The sequence below is a fragment of the Acomys russatus genome, chromosome 2, assembly GCF_903995435.1.
Source record: "Acomys russatus chromosome 2, mAcoRus1.1, whole genome shotgun sequence".
Lineage (NCBI taxonomy): Eukaryota > Metazoa > Chordata > Mammalia > Rodentia > Muridae > Acomys > Acomys russatus.
This window is the reverse complement of record NC_067138.1, coordinates 28457860-28483591: the sequence shown is the minus strand read 5'-3', so window position 1 is coordinate 28483591 and position 25732 is coordinate 28457860. Positions and strand designations below refer to the sequence as shown.

General features: G+C 40.8%; 1 protein-coding gene across 1 annotated transcript in view; it reads right to left on the bottom strand.

Annotated features, from left to right (window-relative positions):
- The window catches only part of Xkr4 (XK related 4), a 374402-nt gene that overhangs the window by 129164 nt on the left and 219506 nt on the right, over window positions 1-25732 (bottom strand). Inside the window, exon 2 of the mRNA XM_051159665.1 lies at window positions 9706-9905. Within this exon, the coding sequence (XP_051015622.1) occupies window positions 9706-9905 (200 nt within the window). The remainder of the gene's footprint in view (window positions 1-9705; window positions 9906-25732) is intronic.

Sequence of the window (25732 nt, the reverse complement as noted above, 5' to 3'; positions counted from 1 at the left end):
ATTTAATCAAACTACACAGCATTAACTTACATTTTTAAATGCAAAGAGCATTAAAGCAAACAGCTTCAGGAGCCCACGTTGCCTCTGGTTGAGTCTTCAGCTCAACCTAGGGAGAACTCTGCTGGTGGACTAGAGGTAACATGTTGGATACTCTGAGTGTGAGGTAGAACACTGAGTCAGAAAAACCCACCATGAGTTCTTACTGTCTCGATTACAATACTGAGTTTCAATTCTGTGGAGGTTGTGGACCTGTGGTTGGATACGTTAAGTAAAGGAGATTTGATCAAACATGTATATCAGATGGTTCCTTTTAAATTAGAGTCTGGAATCTGTCAGAACTGTCTGAGAATGAACAAAGGGCCCCTCAAGCAGAAGTTTATGAAGTTGTGTAAGCAAACTATTTGCAGTTAAGGGTTGATGGGGAGGGAGACATTTTCTTCAGTGGTGGAGCTATTAGTAGGTATCTCTGTAAGTAATCTTCACCCATGCTTTGGAAAGCAACCCTACCTCAATGTGGCAGGCCCATTAAAGACTCTGTCTAGAGAAAAAAAGAAAGGGAATAAAAAGAGGAGGAGAGGTGGCACAGTAGAGGGGCGTGGCTTAGAAGAGAAAGGGAAACAGTGAGAGTGGGAAAGAAGATAACGGGATGACTATAATCTGATTAAAACATTATATAGATCTATGAAAATGTCATTATAAAACTTATTATTATGCATGATTAATACATGATAAGAAAACACTAAGTTATACATATACAGACACACACACAGACACACACACAGACACACACACACACACACACACACACACACACACACACTTTGAGGGCTCCTCCTAATCGTGCATCCAGAAACTGTGACCCTGAATTGTGCAATGCCCATAGTCATACGTGTTTCTAGGTATATTTTGCTATGTAGTTTGTAATGCAGCATTATAAAGTTTCAGCACAACAGGAAGTTTTTTGGGGGGCAAATTTTACATAGTGCTTCATGCACCATTACACATATACTAGACATTCAATAAATGTGTTAATGAAGTAACAAAAATAGAAACTGCAAAGCAGATAGGTCTACAAGGAGTTGGGAGGCAGACTGTGCCCAGATTGGCACTCTGTCCTGTGCTTTGTGTCTTCTGCAAAAGTACCAACATGGAACCTCCTGTGAGGTTCAGAAGAAAGTGACAAGTTCTGGGAGGTGGAGGGAGTGAAGAAGGAGAGGGTTCTCTGAGGAGGTCACAGCAAGGTGGCTAGTGCGGTCTCCACCAGCTTTACCATGGTGTAGGTCTTGAGGCTCAGTACTACACTCAAGGTAGCTTTCACAATGCAGAGATTTCTTAGCTAGTTACTGGGGACAACATTTTTCTGGATATTTGAGCAAAGCCCTTAATTGCTAACTTCTCCAGTAGTTTCACAGGATACAAGACAGAAATAAAAAAATATATATTCATTAAAAGAACTTCTTTTAAACCTTAGGGCCTCCACTTTGATATAGGACAGAAGTGGCCTCAGATTTCCCATTATAAGGTTAACTCACACTTCTGATTCTCCTTTCCTCTCAAGAAAGTCATCCTGGTTTTATTCATGTTCAGGGGTGGAATCCACGGCTTCTACGTGCTAGGCAAGTACTCTGTTGCCTAAGGCACATCCCAGCCCCTCCTCCTGTCACGAGTACCTAGACTAGCCAGAAGAAACCCCTGGGGGAGAGGGATGTACACCATTCCAAATGCATACAGCGGCATTTGGAGTATGAGCAAATGTGAGTAGAAGTTGGTACAAGTGACTTGCTTTGGCTTAGCAAAGCTCTCCTGGGCATGTGTCTATGTATCAGCTTCAACATTAACAACGTTATCAGGTTATAAAGGGTAATATTTCTTTCGGCTTCCAATCTTGGAAGGTTTGGTCCATGATTACTGGCGAAGGTGGTTCGGGTGGGAGGTGAGGAAATTCCTGGTGGCAGGAACATGTGGCAGAAGATGCTACTCATGTCACAGTATCTGTGGCCAGCGTGAGAGAAAGGGAATACCCTTTCGGAAGGCACACCCTCCATGGCCAACCTTCTTCTGCAAAGTCCCCTCTCAAAGATTCTGTCATCTTTCAACAGCACCGTGGACCTTTGGGAGGCATTTTATATCCAAAACACTGAAGTCAGTAACTCATTGGGCACACCATAGCTAGATGCACTTCAATGATAGAATGTGATCTTTCCAACCATGGCAAGCAAAGTGGGACATTATAAGTGCAGAATTAAAACCATAGAGAAAACATGGAAATCTCTGGGTTGGTAGATTGGCACTGGCCAGCTAGTAAAGTCTGGTTTTGTTTGCATAAGCTACACAGTTCCTATGAGGAACACACCTTTTGAATGGGGCTTCAGTATGTACCCAGATGTGCACCTGGCTATCAGAGTCACGTGCTGCACTATTTTCATGCTTGGTTGTGGCACAGGAATGGTTACTGTGAACATTACCTAGTAGATTGTGGTCCTACACAGAAGTCCTAGGGCTGCTTGATGGAGTACATCTTTGGACACAGGAATTCTAACACTGAGCAATGCTCTTCTGCTGAAGAACGTCGGTAGACAACAGTCTGATATGAGTCAGTGTCTTCTTCACCATTCTGAAGGACTAGCTCTAAACAAACTACATTGAGATCACGGTCCCTTTGTGTGATAAAGAGTCCAGGACTCCCTACATATGTCAGATCTGTAGTTTTACATCTAAAATAAAATGGCATTAATTCCTGAAATTTGTGGACAAATGGATTGAGCTAGAAATGATCATAATGAGTGAGTTAACCCAGAAGCAGAAAAACTCAAATGGTATATACTCACTTATATCTGCATACTAGCCCAAGGAGCATGTCCCATGAAAGCCTTCACTTACCAGGAAACTGGGACAGAGGGGAGGACATTCTACTGGGACTCTAGATGAGAGAAGAATAAGAGAATAGCAAAGTAGAAGGATCCAGAGGGTCCTAGAAACCTACAAGTAGAACATTATGATAGGCAGATTTGGGCCCAGGGGTCCTGCTCAAACTAAGGCACCAGCCAAGGACAATACAGGCGGTAAACTTTAAACCCCTACCCAGATCTAGCCAATGGACAGAACATTCTCCACAGTTGAGTGGAGAGTGGGGTCTGACTTTCACACGTACTCTGGTGCCCCATTTTTGACCACGTCCCCTGGATGGAGAGACCTGGTGGCACTCAGAGGAAGGACAGAAGGTTGCCAAGAAGAGACTTGATACCCTATGAGCATATACAGCGGGAGGAAATCCCCCTCATGAACAGTCATAGGGGAGGGGAATAAGGGAAAATGGGAGGGAGGGAGGAGAGGGAGGATACAAGGGATGGGATAACCATTGAGATGTAACAAGAATAAATTAATAAAAAATTTAAAAAAAAATTAAAATGGCCTTGCATGTCCTTTTATGTACCTCCAATCATCTCTGTACTGCTTCTGACACCTCATACAATGTAGACGCTCTATAAATCATTATGCTTAGAACACAATGACAAGAAAAAAAATAGTACACAATTCCAGATCAGATATTTAAGGCTCAAGACATTTTTCCTGCACATTTTTGTTCACTGAACCTACGGATGTGAATCCATGAGTCTGAGGGCTGACTACAATCAGGAAATCACCACCACAAAGCTAAAATTGACTTCAGAGACCCTCTACTCAGCCTGGCATTTTGCTGGTTCCTTGATAGGCCTTGTGGGCACAAGTGTGACGACTAACCTTTGGCTTTTGTTTTCACTATTAAGATCAAACCAAAAGTACTAAGTTCTTGATTACTTGTTCCAAGTCCTAATCTCCATAATATTTAGGATTTCTAATTGTCATTGTCTTTTGACATCTCAGAATGAATGTTTTAAAATCAGGCTGCTCTCAAAGACCTACTGTTTGCTTTGTCTCCAGGCTCCCTTTCAGTCAAGTGCAGGTACACGTTGTCCAAGACTTTTTTCTTCTCCTTCATGCCTGTGAAATGGTCTGCTCATCATTCTATCCAGATTTTCTTGTGCTTTGTTTTCAGTTAAGACTCATTAATTTGCATCTAAAATTTGGACTATTGTTTCTACTTTCCTCATATTAACTGCTGCTATTTTCTTGTTCTAAACCATCAGACCCCGCTTAAGACTTACACACTCAGAACTTTTAGCAAATGTCCTGAGTAGACAAATGATACACACATTATCCTCTAGGTGTTCTGCATTATATGCCATCTTTGCCAAGTGCGCTGCATTCTCTGTCTCACTGCATAGCCACAGTCCTGCGAATTAGGTACCACTTTCATCCTTCAGTTCACACAGGCAAATGGAGGCTTTGCTGTGATGTGAGAGCTGCCTAAGATTCTTGGCTGAATTTCAGGATACTAAGAGGAAATACGAACTGGATCACAAGAACTGGAATAGACATCAGTTGCAGCTGAGGAAGCTGTGCCGTGTTCTAGAGCATAAGAATGAGTGTACCAGGCTTAGGCATAGGGGAAGTTAATCCATGTCCAAGGAGGGAAGAAAATTTTGACATTCTTGGAGCAGAGAGGAAAAGAATGTGATGACTACTGAATGAAATACAGTGACCCCATGACCTGTGAAACCTGTCCAGGAATTCAAGTTTCAGTGAGTGCCAACAGAAGTGTTGAGTGTGTTTGTAGGTCTCACAGTCTTTAAAGATCTCTGTGATAACCACAAGGAGAATGGAAGAAGAGGAGAAGGGAAGGTGTGACGGGGAAGGCTGGTCCTGAGGGCATGTGTCCAGTGGAACTGTTTTTCCAAGGCAAGCGAAAGCAGACACTTCGTCTCTGCTTGTCAGTCCCCAATCTCTGCCTGCTGGCCTGTCTTCTCTCCCTCTTTTCTTGGGACATGAGAGTGCTATGGGGATGCTCTGGCCACAGGAAGCGCAGGGCTCATTGACTACCCTGTGTCTTGCAGTTGGACCTCCTTGAGTGTTTCTTTTACAAAGGAGAGGGGAACCCAGGAACACTCTACCTCCAGAGAGGAGCAGTGAGCTAACACATGTTAACAGAACTCAGCTGACAGTATGGAGGAAAAGCACTGGCTACTCAGGTTTGAGGCAGAGCTCTGGGCTCAGAGAAGCAGTCAGGCTGTCTTCCTGGACCAGGAGGAACTGAAGGACGATTATACTCAGCAGTTCTCCCCTATGTCTGTCAGCCTCCAGCACAACGAGGCAGCACCAATTTAATGACTCAATAAGAGAAGAGAGGGGGAGCATTTTCACAGTTAACAGAATTTTAGATATAACTCACCTTTCACAAGAACTCAATTTCTAACCTTTGTTTTTAAAATGTCATACTTCTTGTTTGATTTTCTTTTTGTTTCTAAGAGTGTCCTTCACAGGGTAGATGGTTGAAATTGGGGCAGAAAAGCAATTTCCCCTTTTCGCTATAATAGTAATTTTAGTCATAGTCACGTGAAATAGCTTCCAGACTTAGGATGATTCTCAGCCTACTAAACAAGAATATTTTGAGATTTTAATTGAGAGCTATTTGAAAATACCTCACAGGTTTCCTGCCTTTGGGTTATCTGCACTCAGGGAGGACCAGGCTTTTACATTCAAATCCCAAGAATTTCATCACTAAAGAAGCATGAAATACATGTCAAACTAAGCTCCTTTATTGAATTCTTTTTTCTTTTCCTCCAGAGGAAAAGTGCTATGTTCTTATAACCCACATCAATTTTATTCATTGTAAGTGATGATCTGTGAGCAGCAGCGTCTCCTGATAATAGACATCCGTCTACAGTGAGGCGTCTGCGCTGTGCCTGAGCTGGTCTCTGGCTGCTGGAAGGTTTGTGGTAGATGCTCTTGTTGTTTGCTTTCTGAGTTTTCATTTTTTGTCTTGTAACATCATCCTAGCCCCTCCCTTTGTTAAAAATCAATAATGATAGAATCAACCCCGTGGGTTTGCTTGCCATCTATATTCAATGGCTTGTCTGATTCTATTGATATTTTTGGTCGTCGCTGATCACCTGGGGAATATGGTACAGGCCTTGGTTCCCCTGCAGTACTCCGAAACCTGGTAGTAAGCGTTCTTTGGCTAACACAGAACTCCAACATGTACACTCAGAGTATGTCGGGCATAAATGTAGAGGGCTTAGTAGATATGGGAAGAGAAACTGTGTCAATGAAGAGGTTCAATTAAAAGAAAATCAATCACTGGTTCCTCTGTTTAAGATAAATAATCTGAGAGAGACTAAAAGCATTGGTAGTATACACTTGTAACTCCAGTACATTGGAGACTCGTGTGTTGAAAGTCCTTTGTGGCTGTAGAGTAAGACCCTGACTTAAGAATGCCAAAATCAAACTAGTCACTGTTCTAAGGATTGTTTTTACCTTGGTGTGAGTGTGTGTGTGTGTGTGTGTGTGTGTGTGTGTGTGTGTGTGTGTGTGTGTAATTGTATATGACATTTTCAAACTGAAAAGGTCATCTTTTTTTTTTTTAACCTCTCTTGTCCTTCTTCCAGTTTTCCACTAGACACTGGATATATGAGGTGGAGGAATGCCTTGAGTGGATGTAGCAGTTGTCAATAAAGCGCTGTTTAGCCAATCAGCTGGGCAGAAGGAAAGGAAATGAAAGGCAGGACTTCCATGGGAGGTGGGAGGAGCCTGGAGGGATTGACAGTTGACAGAGGGAGTTGGTGGAGAGAAAGCTGCCCAAGAACCATCAGATTGGCAAGTGCTTGGGATATAGCAGGTTATGAGGACGTAATATTAGATTAGTTTAACTTTAGTTTACTAGTACATTAGTAGCAGTTTAGATTTGGCCCAGTTTAGTGCTTGCAGCTTTGAATTACATTTCAGTCTCTTTGTGTCAGTTATTGGCTTCCTAGGTCATATAGATACAATTAACTGCAACAGTTGGGGCCACATTAGAGTGGGGCCCTAGAGCTTTGATCCTCTTCTGAGTTCACCTGATTGTTGTCTTTCATCTCACCCAAATCTCAGCACTCAGGAGCAGGACCAAGAAGAGAACTACTTATTTAACTATACTAAAGAGTTACTAAGTTGCTCTGAAGACACACACACTGCATTCTTGGAGGGCATTTGGATTTGAATTGGCTTTGATTTCATTTACATCTTTACCCACAGAACACTAGGAATTTACCTGGCATCATCTATCTACCCATTAGGCATTTACTTGCTAAAAGAGATGATAGAGCTCTTGGAGAGTTGAAGACTCTCAAGGATTTTTGTTTATTTGTGCTTGTTTTACACTCCACTGAGATGAAGATTCATGTAGCACAGTCTGACCCAAAGCTCACTATGTAGCTGAAGCTGGCCTTGAACTCCTCACCCCCTTGCCTTTATCCCCAAAGTACTCGAGTTAAATAACAACACTCAGCTCAAGATTATCTAAGGCACCAAATAACTTGTCATTGTCTTACTGTGGCGAACTCTGCATGCCGGCTCACTGTCTACACCGACCAGCCACCCACAGCTAGTTTACATGGCCTCTCCTTCTTCCTGCTTTTCTCTGCTGTTTCTGTATGGATGTCCACTTTCTCTTTCTTCTAGCTTGCTGTCTAGCATGTGAGCACCATACCTTGTGGATATGTTCTATCTTTCTTTTATTAATTAATTTTTTCATATAATATATTTGATCATATTCCTTCCCCCTCCCTCCCCCCTGATCCTCCCCACAGCCCTACCCACCTAAGTTCATGCTAAATCTCTCGTGTGTTTCTCTTTCAAAATGTGACAAGAAGAATGAAAATCAAACCAAACAAACTAAAACCAGACAGAATTTCAGCATGGAGAAGGGCAAAGGAAATACAACCTCCTACTCCTTACCAAGAAGCCATTTTCAACTGATAGTCTCTGGGAAGGGAAAAAGCAGTCTTCTCCAATAGAGTGACACTGGGCGTATAACCACACTCCAGGTCAGACCCCATGCCCCAAGAGAAGATTCCAAACAGAGAATAGACACCATGGTTTTTATGTGTTTCTGTAAAGCTTCAGGAAACAATGGTTTCTAGCATGACATCAGGGTTGGGTCAAGAATCTCTTAACTAATGGGTCACTATCATGGCTCTGTGGGCTGATTAAAATTCTCTGGGGCAGCAACAGTCTTTAAAGATATGTAAGCAGCTCAACCTTGACCGAGCAAAATATCGTGACTATATAAAAGGGAAAAATTATCTTGATCTGTCCTTCGTCATGTATGCCCTTCTTCTGTAGCAGATTCAGCACCTCTTAACTTTTGGAAAGTCTCCTAAGCTTGCAACACTGATTCTATACCAACCCTGCAGCTGAGAATATGACAAGGACTTAATTCAAATCCCTTGTGTGTCTATAACTCAACTGTATGGCGACCCCAGGATGTGTTCTGTAGTGACACTAGTTCACATAGTTTCTTTTCTGTGACTTTATAAAAGTTCCCGTGAAGGGTGTGAGGTCAGATGTCTATAATTCCTCACTTGTGCTGCAGAGGCAGAAAGATAAAGAATTCAAGTCCAGCCTCTGATGCAGAGCAAATCTGAGGGCATCCTGTGCTACTTTTGTTCCTTTGTTACTGTCTTTTAAAAATATCCATTATCAACTATAAATAAATGAATAATAAGATGGTGAACTTTCATCCTTATGGTATAACGCGGCATTTCCAACTAAGTCTCTGTTTCCGAGATGTAGCCATTTGCATTTGGCTCAGGATAAACTGGCAAAGCACAGTTGGTATTTTCCTTTCCACAGCACCTTCTGGATTCTCTTCCATGTCACATTTGCCCTAGCCTCTTATCTCTACGTGAATGTATCCAGCCCAACCCAACATGTTCTTTTCCACAATTGCTGTGAAGATGCTGGAAGTTGCAAACACCATTCAGAGCAAGTCTCTGGCTGGAGCAGGGTGGAGCATGACAATGGTGTGTTTAACTTAGAGGAATTCAGACAGCTCTGCTGAGGAGAAATGAAATTCACACTGCTCTGTACTACTGAGGAGACATTATCTGCTCACAGGATTGACAAACACATCAGGAAATGCGTCGATTACAAGTGCGCCTTACCAGTCATACCAACTTATTCACCTGTCTACAGTAGCTCTGCCTTCTCCTTCATGCCTTATTCTAGGATGGATCTGAGAATTGGTGCCTAAGGAAGTATCAGGGCAGTTTCCTATAAATCCACCAGTCTCTGTGACCACATGACCAAGCAAAATCACAAAACAGAATATTAAGCAGATAATTATATACCTTCGGCAAACTCCATAGCACAGACAGAATATATTGTCAAATATTCAGAACATTTCTATGTGATTTTTAAAAAGAATTACTGTGGAAACCTCTAACATTTCTTTTTCATTTTTCCCTCTCAACATCAAAGGCAATGGTAAGGACTGTCCATGTATATTAGACAGAGAATAATAGTTATTGTTGTCCTTGTAACTTTTGCAAATTATTCTACTGCAGAAATCAGAAGGCTTTAACTTTATGCCCATAGGGAACAAGCGAAAAATCATAAAATGTGCTTTTCTTTGTTAAAAGGACAGCTAGTGGGCAAAGAGGATTGCCTTTCTTTTAGTTAACCATGACAGGTGATAGTGGAGAAAAGATCATGCAAAATTCACAAATCTTGTGTACACCAACAGACATACATGAGGCCTGTGTCAACGAAGGGTATCAAGAATCTGTGGACTGTGACAAAAGCAGCCAATCTCTCCCTCAGTTCAGAAAGCACAGTGCAAGTCCTTACCTTGAAGGGCCTGTAAGCTGTGAGTCTGGACGATAATGCAGAGCTGCAGGACCAACTGTGGAGCACTTTCCAGAAAGGTGGCCAGAAGGTGCAGCATACTCACATCGGCATATTCGTACACCATCTTCCAGTAAAAGCGCCACCTGCCACTCTCCCCACTCTGCCGGCTCCGAATACCTAAGTATATCGTGTGCAAATACCTGAAAGGAAACATGGAGATAAGACAGAGATGAGTGACAACTTGAAATTCAAACTCCAAAGCCTTTTTCCTTTGGTGCACACCAACGTATACAAGCGTGCATGCAGAACTAGGAACTTGGTCACTAGTAAAGTTTGAAGGTACCAGTCTTTACCACCACCACAGTCTCACTTGCTCAGTTCCGGAGATCAGCTGCTCTGTAAGAGCCACTCAGAGGAAGGACAGCAGGTAGCCAAGAAGAGACTTGATACCCTATGAGAATATACAGGGGGAGGTAATCCCCCTCAGGAACAGTCATAGGGGAGGGGAATAACGGGAAAATGGGGGGGGGTGAGGAATGGGAGAGAGAGAGAGAGAGAGAGAGAGAGAGAGAGAGAGAGAGAGAGAGAGAGAGAGAGAGAGAGAGAGAAAAGAGCCGCTTCCAGGCACCCATTGAATTGCAATATGAAGAGATAGGAGATGGAATCATGTGGACACTGAGACACGGGGTATGGAAGGGATTTTCTCCTTAAAATTCACCTCTGCCCTTTCTTGTCAGATCCTGTGTGTGACCCACTGTGAACACAAGATGGCTTTCTTCTAGCACATAAGCTTGATCTTCAGTAGGTGTTGTCACCTTCATTCAGAGGAGCACACTGTGACCTGTCTTTTCCTTCTGCAATGCTATCACCCAGGCATGGTATCAAAATTGGAGCTGCACAGCACTGACATTTTAAGCACATAACTCCAGGTCTTCGGTCTGTTTGGTCGTCTGAAGTTTGCTCTTTCTAGTAGATCCCTCAAGAAAGGCAAATAGGTGCAATATTCTTTGAATTCTTAGGTATTTCGAAGAATACACAATCAACCATTTTGCAATGGATGGGAATAACATTTCTTTGGCAATGCCTCCTGCATCAGGAAATGTAACCTGGCCTGGCTGGCTGTGGAGCTCATCACAGAAAACGGTTTCAGGATAAGTCATGGTGAAAACGTGCACACTCAGAGGATGACTGGAGTGCAGTTTTAAGACAAGGATGGACCGAGATGTGCAACAATCGGTACATACAGGATTTGGTGGCTTTTGCTGTGGTCATGCATCTGTCTTCTTATAAAGCTGGGAACTGAGCCTGGGGTCTTGTGTACTCTAGACCAGCACTCTGCTACCAAACTTTATCAAAGCCTAATTTTCTAGGCTTTGAAGTTATATTGTTTAAAGGCTGCAGTTTACAAGCAGGTTCAAAGATTAAGCAAAGTTTAAAAATAAGTAGACTTTTAAAATTAATTAAGAAATATAAACAGGTTTGTTTCTCTTACAGAACTTAACTTTGTAGATGACATCCTAATGTGGTTTATGAGGTACACTGTTTAATTTCAGGGACGAGAGGAGTGTTGATGGGAATAAAGTTAAAGCTGAGGCTTTAAGACATATCTTTTGCTTAGCATGGCTCATGAGCTGCTTTAATACTCTTGTCTGAGCTGTCCCTCAGGGACGCGAGTCTGGTCTCTTCAGCCCTCTAAAATCCTCGGCTCTCAGCTAGACATAAGGGACTCCATCCTTCCTTGTGTCTTATTAGCTTCTTCTTCCATCTTCGCTTCCTCATTTCTACACTCCAGTTCTGCGGTGTTTACTAGAGATTGCTGCTCACTTCTAGAGTCTGGCCCTGTACATCCTATGCCCCTGTCCTCTTCTGGTATCACTATTCCTTGGATTCGAATCAACACTGCTAAACTTTGGTCCTTATGATTTTCTTATTCTGGAATGTCATGCCTTTCCACCTTTCTTGTAATCCTGAAATGTTCAAACATCACCCCCTCCCCCTGCCTTCTAATATATATATGTTCGACTGGTTTTTTAAGACTTATTTATTTATTTTACAGATATGTGTGCTCTCTGCAGGTCACCTGCAGTCCAGAGGAGGGCAGAAGATCCCAATATAGACAGTTGTGAGCAACCATGTGGTTGCTGGGAATTGAACCCAGGTCCTTAGGAAGAGCAGAGAGTGCTCTTAACCACTGAGCCATCTCCCCAACCCCAACTGTTCTACTGTTTACAACAACTCCTCTTATTCATATTTTGACCTGAGAAAAAATACTTTTGTATGTATTCACTATGTTACTACTGTACTTCAGAACATTAATTACCAGAAAGTGTCATTTTTTTATGCACTCTTATGCCCTCAGTTAACTTATACACTTTTATTCATTCAGTGAGTTCATGCTGAACACATGAAACACCTATTGTTTTGTCATTCCCACCCCCTTCCTCCAGGAGATGCACACCTGCTGGAGAGTTTTGGATAGAAAAGAAAGGATTAAATGGCATTTTATCACCATTGCTCATTGCTTGGAAATCAGAAGGCAGGAGAGTAAAGGAAGAAGCACAGGCAGAGGCTTGAGGTACTGGAGGATCCCAGGTGTGAGATGCTGGGGCATCTCCTAAAGACTTCATGAATACCATTTGCATTTTGAGGGACCAAGTTAATGAATAAATGCACAATTACATTGCAATTGTCTTTGAACTCCCACAGACAATTCTCTGAACTACTTTATTTCTGGTTCCCACTGAGAAGAAAGGATGCATATTCTTGACATTTTGCTCCCATGGGTTTAAAGTCTATGAACAGCTCCCTGGTCTGTGGTTCTCAAGGACCGGCACTCCTCACACAAGAAAACATGGCTCTCTTAGCACTTTGATCTCACAGTAAACGTAAAACTATAGATAGGATTCTTCTCGGAGAAGTATTTGGTGTATTGGAGTTTTGTATTTATGAAACACGAAGTGAAGCCTCCCAACACCACACACACACACACACACACACACACACACACACACACACACACAATCCAAACACCCAAAACCCAAGGAGAGTGAGTAAAGCTTTGATATGTCTTGGGTCATTTTCCTAGATACTTTAGTGTACTAGAATAAATAACACCAAATTTAGCACCATAATCATTTTATGTGAACAGCTCAATGTCATTAGTACATTCCTACATGAAACCGAAGCCTTGTACTGATTCAAAAACAGCTCCTCACTCTGGCTGCCTCCCCCACTGCCCCTGGCAACTTCCAATCTCCTTTCTGTCTCTGTGAGTATGTTTCCTCTAGCTATTTAAGTTTGACTATAGAGTATCTGTCCAGTGATTTGTTTCCTTCAATAATTATAATATCCTTAGAGCTCATCCACAGAGTGGTGGGTGCCAAATTTCATTCTAGTTAGGAAGTTTTTAGATGTGTGAATCTTTACAAAAGACCAATTGATGCGTGTTAGCCTACAAAGAATGAAATGGGAAAATATCCGCTAATAAAGTTTTGTCCAATGTCGCCTGAAGGTCTTGTCACTATAAGGCAGGAACAAAGGTGGTCCTGTGAAGAGCTACGGATATGTTTGTGCTTTTTATTTTTAAAAACAGCCACAGGCTAAGAACATGCACAAGCACTCTGCTAAAATGAGCTACAGATATAAACATCACCAAATTATTTACAGAACAAGGTGGGATTAAAGTTCAAATGCTCAATGGAGTGTGAGTGGAATCACAGCCCATTCACTCACTGTAGCTCTTCAGATGCTAAAGTCCATTACAGAAAGCCTATATGCATCCTCCGTACCTGGACATAATCTCTAGATTACTCAAAACGTTCAGTACAAAGTGAACAGGAAGAAGCAGGGGTCGTGCTGCGTCATTTAGCATGTAATGTCAAGAAAAGGGTGTGTACACGTGCAACTCAGGTGTGATTCCTTGTCTTCCATTTTTGATCCACTGTTGGTTAAATCTGTGGGAGCTTTTCTGTTCCTCCTGAGACTTATCATTTGCATGCACTTATTTCTGCTTGTACAGTGACTCGATGATTTCCCCACAGATCATTTTCAATACTGACTTATGAGTTTTTAAAGTGCTAATCCCCAATTTGGCCTCTTCTATGCGCCATGGTAACTAAATCATAGCAATCTCCACTTCATGTTTTCAGGACAACATTATAACATAGAACCGTAGGCTGAATAAGTGGAAGCGGATTCAGGGATCAGCTGCCTGAGCTGCCAGACTGAGAAATAGAGACTGGACCAGGATCCCACATGTTTTGATGCCAAGGCCTATAATATTTTGTCATGTCCATATGGCTTTAGTAAATCTAGAATTTACCACATGTGGAACACACAGAATTCACTACATTTCCCTGTCTTCTACATGTTCTTATTGTTGTGTCTGAGAGAAAATAGGTGTCAAGGTGAAGAACTTTAGACCTAGATAAAACTTGGCTCATGATGCTAGCTCTAGAACTCTGGGAGAACCCTTGTGTCATTTTAGCCTGAGACTTTCATTGTACAATTTTTTTAAAAGATGCTGAAAGTGTTAAAAAATAAGATGGAATTATATGCATAACTTATCTAGTGAGCAGTCCCTAGTTTCAGATGTCCTTTAGAATAAGTCTGTTGGTTTCAGGAGTTAAGTGGAGAATGACAAAGATACCCTAAGCTTCAGATACTCTCTTTAGTTATCTAATATAGACTTGTCATCTCATTAAGGACACATGAAGGCCAACACATCTCAGAGGTTGTAAAGCTGTAGACAGTCACAGTGCTGTCTTCATGTCCTATCTTTTCCTCAATGTCATAGAAAAACGTTGCTTTAGCATCTGTCCATCTACTCGTCTGCCTGTCCATCTGTCTCTATTTACCTACCATGTACCTATCTATCTTCCATCTGTCTACTTATTTAATCTGACATCCATAATCATCATCATTATCATTAATCATTAATCTGGTCAGTTGAGATGCTGCAGACTACATTGTAAATATATATTATGGCAGGAGAGAAAGAAAGGTAGTGGCCACTCTCTGGAAAACAATACATCTGAAATGATGCACTTGTCTCTGACATCTATCTATGTTAGCAGGATCTCACTGGGCAAGTGATTTTTATTCTTGGATACTATGTGTTCTGGTCTCTGATCTGAAGTTAGGAAAGATGCTATCTCCCACAAAGTTGTTGTGAAGGATAGATGAGAGATGCTTCACATTTTCCAGGCCTGTGGCCCAAAGGAACAAGAATGCTTTTAGACCCAAGAAACTCATGGTGGAACTTTGCTGGACACTGATATATTTTGCATAGACATACATATTTACATATATACATAATACAAATGCACACATATAGATTATGGACATAGTTCCTTAACAATTGTGGTGATTATTTTGATTTCATTTCTCACTAGGTTGGGGTATAACCTGGTAGTAGAGAGATTACTCAGCACAAGGTTCAATCACCATTACTGGGAAAATAAACATAACCTAGACTCAAGTCACAAACTTCAGACTGAAATATACTATAGCCTCTGTGACAAACTCATTGTCCTGTGCATTGGGTTGGTGAAACATTACATGGATAATACGTGTTTCATTTAAAGTTGAATGAGGTTGACTATAAGATGCATGTAACTTGTGTTTCAGGTAGCCCATATGTAAGATTTGATCAAGCATTCTATTAACTTCCAATATATGCATGGGTAGAATGTATGTCTCTCTCTCTCTCTCTCTCTCTCTCTCTCTCTCTCTCTCTCTCTCTCTCTCTCTATATATATATATATATATATATATATATATATATATATATATATATATATATACATATATATATATGTATATATATGTGTGTGTGTATATATTAATACTGAATTTAATATACTGAATTATCTTTCACTAACTTGTGGCACATTAAGCAATTCAACTGTTAGTAGCTCTTTTTTTTTTTTTCTGTCTGCAAAATACAGTAAAATCTGGCAGAAAAGCTTTAGATAGACAACACTAATAAACAGTGATACCAGAAAGTGCTATTTTCTTCTGTTGCCTGGCTACAAAGCTTTACTAAATGGAGGTATGTTTATGAGACCTCTATGGCTAGTGCAATCATTATTTGCGATCACAGGAAGTTCCCCACTGGGCATGCTGAACCACAACCGAACCCTACATGGTGGTGCATACGTGTAGTCCCAGTTGCTCAGGAAGCTGAAGGGATAGATCCCCTGAGCCTCCAAGTTCAAGACCAGCCTGGGCAACATAGGAAGGCTCTGTCCCAGAACCACTCTGAAAATAAGCAGCTCCACCAGAGCATCACCTTGTTTAATGAGAGTGTGTTTGGGTGGCTGTCATTTCCATTTCATGCTCCAACACAGCGACCTTGACTTGAAAGTCTGTCCTGCATTTCTGTGTTAGCAACCTGCCAACCTGCTGTTATTTAATGAATAGGTTCTATTTTCCATTAATCATCCAAAGGGAAAAGTTGTGCATTTGCTGAATGAGGGGAAAAAAATGAATGAGTTGAGCTACCATTTGACACCAACATTAAGATCACAGTCACATGAGGACAGATGGGACTGTTCCTCCTATCCCCATAGGAGAGAAGGATCTGTGACCCACCCTGGGGCTCCTGACACCATTCCATTCCACGTTGTCATTGTCACAGTGCCTGGCTGCTCTACCTTTCAGTAGCAGCACAAAAGCTCTCCCCAAATAGTTAGCTGTTTGCAGTGTCCTTCCCAGAGGGCATGCTGCGAATACTCACAGAAGGAGACACGGGAAAGCAGATTTGGGATCTTCCTGGAAATCCTTGAACCTGAGAACCACTTCCTCCTTAATGTTTTCTCCCTGAGAGGGCTACAGTACTTCTCCAAGTACCCAAGCTTTGGCTCTCCCTGTATATAGTCAACCCCAAGGCTGTATTTCAGTCTCTCTTCTTTTCCGCCAGATAGAAAAGAATTAGAATTAATTTGGATCTCAAAGAAGTAACATGGATCTAATAATCGCTATATTTCATGGTGTGCACCCTTGTCTGCTTGTTCAATATGGGCATTTGTATTTGATAGGGACTATTTGTATTGATTTCAAATGTATTTTATAAAAACACAATTCATCCATGGGGCATATTTATTATTGTTTTGTCTGATTTCAGGCATGGCATACCTCCTACCTAAGGATATCAGTTTAAAAAATAGTTCCCTTTCAGGAATTCACTACACAGGGAAAATTTTTCTCTGCTAAGTAATTTTTTTTTTTTTTTGTAATTGGCAGTGTGGGTATAGTGTCAAGAGTGGCTTGGAAAATCCAGCTGAGATAGCATAAGAAATTCCTGAATGTGGAAGGGAGGTTCTCCATTCACACATAACTCATCATAATCCTTTTAGCTATCCCTCAGACAATAACAGACATTTCGTTAACTATTGTGTTATTGTTGTTGAGAAAATTTCCTGGTATGTAGCCCAGGCTAGCCTCAGAATTGAAGTTTACCTGGTTTTGCTTCCCACATGCTGTGGTTGTAAATATGTACAGCCATATCCCTTTCAAAGTCACTTTTTTTCTAAAGTACTTCTATGTAATGACATTTTAATATAAATGTGTACTAAAATATAAAAGAGATTCATGAAACAAGTACAGCAGTGACTATTGCTTGATACTGGCATGGCAGCTACTATAATCCAAGTCCTATAATGATTATAATCCCTGGCAGAAATAACTTAGTTACATTTTTAAAAGGAAGTCAGCAATATTTATTCAGGGTAAATCCGGAACCTTCCTCTTAAGACTGACTTAGCAGATTTCATGACAGATAAAAAAACTCTCTCTCTCTCTCTCTCTCTCTCTCTCTCTCTCTCTCTCTCTCTCTCTCTCTCTTTTGCTGTGTGTGTGCACATACACATGCATATATAGTGCTTTATTCTTTTAAAAATTTAAGTTTTTTCTAATAGCTCTTTAAACTTAATTATAGCAGACTTATGGCATGCATCATCCTAAAACATAACTGAAAATCCATCCTCCTGAAAATCCATCATCTTGGAGCACCTGACCCATCATATCTACAGTTGGTCAAACAGGGAGGAGGGAAGGGAAAGGAAGGGTAGAAAACCGAGGTTTCTGTTTTTCTAGTGATCTTGGGACCTCACATAAATTATTTACAAGAACATGGTTATTACAGAGCTGATTTTGCCAGCAAACTGTCACCTTCCAAATGCTTGGAATTTTAGGGCATCTCTGTCTGCACTAGTTTGCATGTGCCAGATCTTGCTTGAATGGTTGAAGCTATTTGCGTCTGAAGGCAATGAGTTTTCCTTTCATTGACGATGAATTAGAATTTTACTAAGTATCCACTCATTTTCCCACTTTAGGAGAAGAAAATAAAACTCTTTCTCTCCAAAATCATGACAGAGTTGACAATGTAAATATAGTGCCAGTGAAAGACAATGACTAAAGGCTCCGGCGTCTGGACAGAAGGGGTCTGAAATGATTGCTTGTGTCCAGGAGGGATATCTTGTGGGCACAGTGTTCCCTCCTGGTGTCTTGGGAGCCTAGCAGAGCTCATTCCCCATGGAGATTACCAGTTGCCCTCTGGATAGCAAGACTTGAAAGAAAAAAAGGATAAAGTTCTTTTTTGCTCTAAGGTCTCACTGGCTGCCTTTGTGTAGAGTTCACCATATTTTTCCTCTGGTTGCCTACTCACTAAAACTCAATAAAATATTCTGAGGTCCACTTTTTTGATGTGGTCATGTCAGTTCATCAGGAAGAAAGCGCACTCACTGTGCTGATGTTTAGTCGGCTTACGCTATCTGGAAAATTCTTGGAAATAGCTCCACTTAACATGGCATGGCAGAAAGATTAATACATAGTTATTTTCCTATCTTATTTGTGCATCAACCTGTGTTCTCAAGTGTTGCAATGCTCCAGGGAAAACTGTCTATTCAGCTACATGAATTTGACAAATGGACTGAGAAAAGCAGTGTGTTAAACAGCAGGGTTTGGATGATCCCCCAACTAAATACTCTAATTTCCAGAGTCTTTTCAGGACAATCCCAGAGCCTTGGTTGCTACCTATCATGATAGTTGCTATAATACACACTTACACCCCTTGCATGGAACTGTCGCTAAAAACAATATTGTTGGTTTTTTTTTGTTTTTTTTTTTTTAGTCTTTCAGTAAGCATTGATTGAAAATATATTGGAATATTTGCATTCTTTTTATTCTAGGTCTAAAGGTAAGTACCAGCAACATGAAATGGTCTTGCATGTTAAGAGGAAGACAAGCAATCAACCAGATAAAACATGTAAACTGATTCTATATGCCAAGGATGAAGTAAGCCAAGAGTAGGGCAAGGAGTGTAGAGGTACTTCCTGGTTTAGATGTGGGGCTTGGGAAATTCAGTGGAAATATTTAGTCTTTGTTGAAATCCAAGAGGGGAGGAAAAAGTAAGCCCTCTCCGTTTGAAACCTGAGCAGAGCATTGCCGGCAGAGGAAGGAGGTAGATACATCACTCCAGGAACAAGTTGTTCTGTAACAGTTTCCACCAAGATTGAAACATTCCTTCCTGCAGCAAAGCTGCTTAAGCAGGAAGGTAAATGACTCACAATAGTTTCAGGAAGTTCTTCAAACTGACCAGATTCACAAGGCTGCTTCCTGTCTGAGTAAGCAATAAGAGCTGATAGTCACTCTCAGACTGGCAAAGCAAAGCTACAAAGAAGACTTTCAGATAGGCCAAGCTCTATAAAGAAGACCCCAAGATCAGAGCACCTGCCTAGAGGAGGGTAATCAGGTTGATCTCCCTGGAAGAGGTTTAGACCAACTGAGCCACTTAGAACAGACTCTTCAATCAGTTCAACTGCCTGCAGGATGTGCATTGTGCTCCAGGTTGCCAGCTTTAGTGAGCTATCAGCCATGCTGGAGTGGGCTTTGGTGATGTTGCTGTGTTTGAGTAATTTCTGCTCGTCTAAGTAAGCTCTCATCTGTTTTCCTGTAAGTAGTCTTCAACAAACTAATGGTTCTCCAAATTGGACTTTGGATATGCCTGTACTTTGGTCACTGTGGGCTTCCTTCCTATCCAGGGTGGGTGGAAAAAGCACTCCCTGGGACGAGTGAGTGACACCACCCATTGATGAACAGGAGCTGGGGCAACAAGGTTTTGCTTGCCTTACTTTCGTGGTTGTTAGTCTTACCACTCTCATTACATTGTCATTAAAGTAGTAATAAAATGGTACAGGCTGTTCCTCTCCTCCCTGTGTATCTAATCAGTCTAAATCTTGATTCAATAATCAAAATTTAAAGATGAAATAATGAAGTCCAACTGTGCACACCTGCACTCATGTGCACATGCACATGTATAGTGTTAAGAACATCTTAACAACAGTGTACACCACATAAGCAGAGTAGACATTACACTTGGATAACTGTCTGATCCCAGTTACTTATATGTACAATGGGATGTAAAGGGCTTTAAAAATTATCTTTGTTTTCTATACAGATTTCTCTGAGAATTCTCCTTCCTTTTGTGTCAGATGTGTTTTATTATCAACTAGTACCTCTTTAATTATTTTCTTTAGACTCACCAAATCAACCAAAAAGGAGGGATGGGACCATCTTTTGGGTGTAATATGAACTATTCTGTCACTTATGTTATGTTTTACATAACTGTGGATTCAATTTGTCAACATCAACTAAGGCTTGATTTTTGTTTTGTAGATGTAAAAGGAAAATCCACTAGATTCAGTGGATGGGTTTGGTTAATAAAAATAAAAGCAGCAAAAAAAAAAAAAATCTAACACACTCATATATTTTTTCCTGAACTTCTGTTATATATTTTGGAAAAGTGATTCATGGTGAAGTGTTAAATATTAAAATTAATGTAAGATTAATTTAAATTTACAGGGCAGCTTTTCTTAATTTACTGTCTAGCACAAAATTTTTAGCAAGCTATATAAATAACAAAGACTGCCTACATCCTTCTGTTGTTTCATTGTAGCCCAGTATATTAAAATTAAACTTGTAGAAATTTTTAAAAAAGTGACACCATGCCACCCATACCTATCCATCAATTTGGCATAGAATAGCCACTGTGGGAGCCCTGGGAACACTTCTGAGCAGTGAACATGGACAATCTCAAGGTTTGCTCTGCTACTCAGCTTTCCAGATGAACACATGTGACCAAGCATTGGGAATCCACAGTGCTATTCTGCCTAACATAGAGATGGAGGAATGTGCTACCTGTTTTCTTGTCCGTCCTCTCAGAAGCATTGCAAAGGTGCTGTAACCAGTTCCCTTAATTTTTAAGGAGCCATCAACATGGGAAGGGAAGGTCAGGCATCAAGGTCACAGGAAACAGAAAGCTTATGCTACCTCCACATAGCCAGCCCCAGTTCCACAGCTTACTAAACTTTCAAACTCCTGTTGTTGGTTCAGGAAAATGTATGTTACCCTTGCCAAAACTGACACTTGAACTTCTGTTAAAATTGTATTTGAGTACAAAATATCTTACTCCTAGCCTGATGCTGATACACTGGGTAGCTCAGAAACACTTTTAAGCACTGATTTCAGAAAAGACTGGAACTGTGTGCTATGAGTGCTAACACCAAGTTTTCCCCTAGGCAGTGGCTTGGGAGAAATCTCCTTTCTGGACAGCTCAACTACATCTGAAAGAATCATAAAAGTCACCTGAAAAACCTTAACTTTGGAACCTGAAAACAATGAGGGATGATTTTTCTAAATGAATCCACTGAATGTAGTTATTTCATATTTCTATTGTAGTGTACCATACCACCACCTCCTCCTATCCCCTGTCACCATCTATTCCAGTGATTTACAAAGTTTTAAATGGGTGTAATCGAACAGCATTCCGGTTTCTTATGCTTTTGTCTGAGAACTTCTTAGAAACAAGGTGGAAACACAAAGATGTGAACCCAGTGTGACTAGTGAGGATGAGAGGAGTGGTTCTCCCCTTCCTCCCTCCGGTGTGTGTACACTCAGTTTCCTACAGGGGTGGCCAGGTGGGCTGTGCACTCTGGGTTGGTTGGCTGTCCCTGCCCAATTTATTTTCCTCCCACTATCTGGAGCAGTGCCCAAAGAAAACCACGCTTGCGCTCCTGTCTGGCTCGGCTTTACAGAGACACAGGCTAAGATGTTTACCACTAATAAATCTACAGCTTCATTTTTTCTCAAGAGCTTTATGGGGGGGGAGGAGTTGAGGAAAATCAAAGTCGTCCACGTTAAAGATGCACATTTAAAAAAGGAATTGGGAGTACAATCAGCATTTTGAAAAACACATTCCTTTTTATCTTCAAAAGCAAATATCTCTCACATCCATATAACTTTCCTTTTTTGCATGCCTTCGCATTCTTAAACTTACTCTTCAGCTAACTGTACCATACAGAACATGTCAAGTTCTGCTTACTTCTGAGGTTCACTTTTGTTTGCAGGCAGTATGGGCAGGAGACAAAACAGGAGACATGCTTTTCATAGCAAAAGGAAGGTATTTCACATTGCATATGACAGCAAGGAAATAGGATACTGCTTGTTTGAATTTCTCATAAAACAGTGAAACAAATATTCTCTCTTTTCTATCAAGAATAAAAAACAACCAATCAAACAAAAACTCAAAACCATTTTTCCTATTCTCAGGAGGAGCATGAGATACTGAAAGAGGGGAAGATGACAAATTCCTTTAGAAAGCCTTCATCTCAAATATGGGGCACCAGAGAAGACTTGATACCTTATGAGCATATACAGGGGGAGGAGGTCCCCCTCAGTCACAGTCATAGGGGAAGGGAGTAAGGGGAAAATTGGAGGGAGGGAGGAATGGGAGGATACAAGGGATGGGATAACAATTGAGATGTAATATGAATAAATTAATAAAATATATTTTTTTTAAAAAAGAAAAGAAAGCCTTCGTCTCACACGATTCACTGATGGTTTTGGATCACGAAATCTTTTTACAGCCACCCCCTAATATCTACCCATGTTTCTACAACTATCCCCACTCTATGTAAATTCTTTGTCTTCCTTACCTGATTATCCCTCTCTCTTTCCTCCTGCCACAAGTTTAAATATGATCTGACTAGACAGTTTCCACTTTCCAAGGTAGAATTGACAAAAGGGAGTGAAAATATACAGTCTGGTACATTTTTTGAGTCAAGTTCATCACACATTTGAGGACTGTCATTATTAGGTGAGAAATGTGTATATGTGTGAAGGCATATGGAGTTATACACAGACCTCCTGAGGTGAAGAACAAGCAAAGCATGAATTAGTCAGTGGGATCCTTGAACTCAGTTTGGTCCCAGAAGTCCCTTGTTGACATTTCTAGAAGCACAATTTCTTTCCTAATGAGCACTACTACGACTCACACGAGATAAGAGTGTAGATGGACCGGATCAGATAGGACTGAGGAGCCTTGGGAAAGGGCTGGCTCTGGCTGTGTGTGCCGTGAAGATCCATCTGAGTGCTACCATATGCAGCCTGGCTTTGCTTGGGACCCAGGTAATGGATCTTGGAATCACTGGTCAAGAGACTTTGGGTTGAAGGGAATCCAGGTGGAAACTCGCAGGAGGCTGGCATCCTGCTGTTTTCTAAATGGCTGGATGTGGGAAGGAGAAGCAAGCATCCCAAGGCCACTGAGAAAGCTGAAGACATTTTGCAAACATTATGTAATCACTGGTGACATTGTTGGCACACTGGAGAAAGCAGGCTATCAGATGACAGATTTTACTCTTTTCTTATTTACTACATACTATTCCAAGAACAATAATTTTGAACATGAAACCTGTATGTGACAAATTCAATGGACATAATATGGAATGCATGCTTTCCTAAGGTTTTTGTGACACCATGGCCACACCATGCTTATATTTTTATTGAAAAGCTGTGTCTCATTTTCTGCTGCTGGAAACCTATGAATTTGGCAATTGGCATCCTATATTTTGCTGGCTCAAAGGTCAGGCATACTTATGTTTCTCTTTTTAAAATGTCACAGAAGTCAAACTTATTATGGGAAATATTTGATTTCACTCATATATTCTGCCACAATCCTATGTCAAACATGGCTCTTTATGTCTAAAGGATGCTAATTTAAGATGAACACAATCACTAAAAAGGCACTTTGCTACATTTATATTTATTAAAGGAGACAGTGCTGTTTGATTGCAAGGTCTTGCTGAAGAATGAATCTGGTGAAGAACAACCTTCAGGCTATTCAAAACAACAATAACCGTAATTATCATGCACTAAGGAAGCTTATTTTAAGTCCACTGTGACCTCCCTGGCATCTCTCGCAATGAATAGATGACACTGTTGGTTAGGAATTGAAGAGGGCACACTCTTAAACACGATGCTTTATCACTGGTTATGTTAAGGACACCTATTTTCCTTTATTCCTTTGATTTGGGGGCAATATAAAAGATGGCATAAAAACAAGAAACCAATTTCTGTTTTGCTTTCTTTAAAGCAAAAGAAAAATCTTAAAGGGTTTTTTCAAATATTGTGCATATTTTTAGTTTTTCTAAGTGGGGGGAAACCTAGAAAGTTCAATAGCATCGCCCTGTCTTATATACTCCATGTAAATGAGGGTTCTAGTGATGCCTGCACTCCTTTCCTATAGCTCTTACCATAGTGTAGTCGGCTTTCTGTTGCTGTACCAGCATTTCTAAGATGAGGTCATTTGTAAAACAAAAAGGTTATTTAGTCTTCTGGTTCTGGAGGCTAGCTTGGTTATCCAAAATATCTGTCAACCCCATCTAGCAACAAAATGATTTTATAGACGGAGGTCATAGAACTTTACTGAAGGGTTGTGGCATTAAAAAAGATTGAGAACAATTGCTGTTTGCTTTGCATCTTGTAGGTCTGTTTTTCATCCCCCTGAGATGATGGGCTTCTTAGGTTTGCCTATTTGTAAAGCAATACCAAGTGTAAATATTCCTGTTGGATGAGCATCATCATTGCTCCTGAAAGTTCCATTATGGGTATTTCATTTTACAGTTTACCACAGCCATTTTCTGACCTTTTTGATGAGTTTTTTTTTTGTCTTTAAAATTCAAACCAACTAGACATAGAAGGCACAAATATAGACTTGCAGAATATGTTTGTAACCCAACCTGCCCAGCTTTCACAAGAGGATTATTCTGCAGCCGTGAGGGCTAAAGTTATGTTTTAAGTTTTAGTTGCTGTGCTCAAGAGATCTATAAAACAAAAATTCATCTAGCTTGTAAGCCCCACTTGCCCAAGGACAGATAACTTCCTAGAATGCTGTGAGCTATTGTTTGAGTACAACAGCAAGCCATATGTTCTCACTTCTGTAAACAAGGTTGGCTGGCCTAACTGCACAGGATGTGCTTGATCACATGTAACTAGGAGGTACTTGGACAGGAAATATGTGGGGATGTATGATTGCCCCTGAGTGGATGGAGGTGGCGTTTGCCTTTCAAAGCACTGGACTAACCTAATTTTCAGCCATTCTCTGGGAATCCCAGGTATGGACCTGGCCAGTGTCCATCTTTCTGGCCAGAATTTAATAAAGCTTGCTTTGAATTTGGCTCAAAGATTGTGGTAACAGTCTTATTCTAACTTGGTAGGGATTAATACAACATGCTTAACATACTTGATATTTGATTAGTAATCTCATTAAACAAATCACAGAACCATCTGAAACAATGCAAGCATGGCCATTGTGCTTTTACTAGTAAATAGCTTGTACATAAAATGTATGCTAGGAGTAAAATAGATGCACATAGGATTACGAAAAGTTGAAGATAAAGGATATACATTTGTAAGCAAGACTAAGGCTAAAACTTGGACATATATTATTGAATGAATAAAACACGTTGAGAAAAAGTACTTGCACCAAGGTGCATCAGTGGTGAGGGACAGACACACATCTCTACTCTGTCAGCCTCAGGAGCCTGGGGATTTCCTCTAATCTTTCAGGGATTTTAAACTCAGGCCAAACACAGGTTTTGTGGCTTCAATGCAAAGAAGCATTTCAGTTTGAAATTTGAATGAGAACCTGAAATTTTATTAAAGTTATTTTAGTATACACTTTCAACAA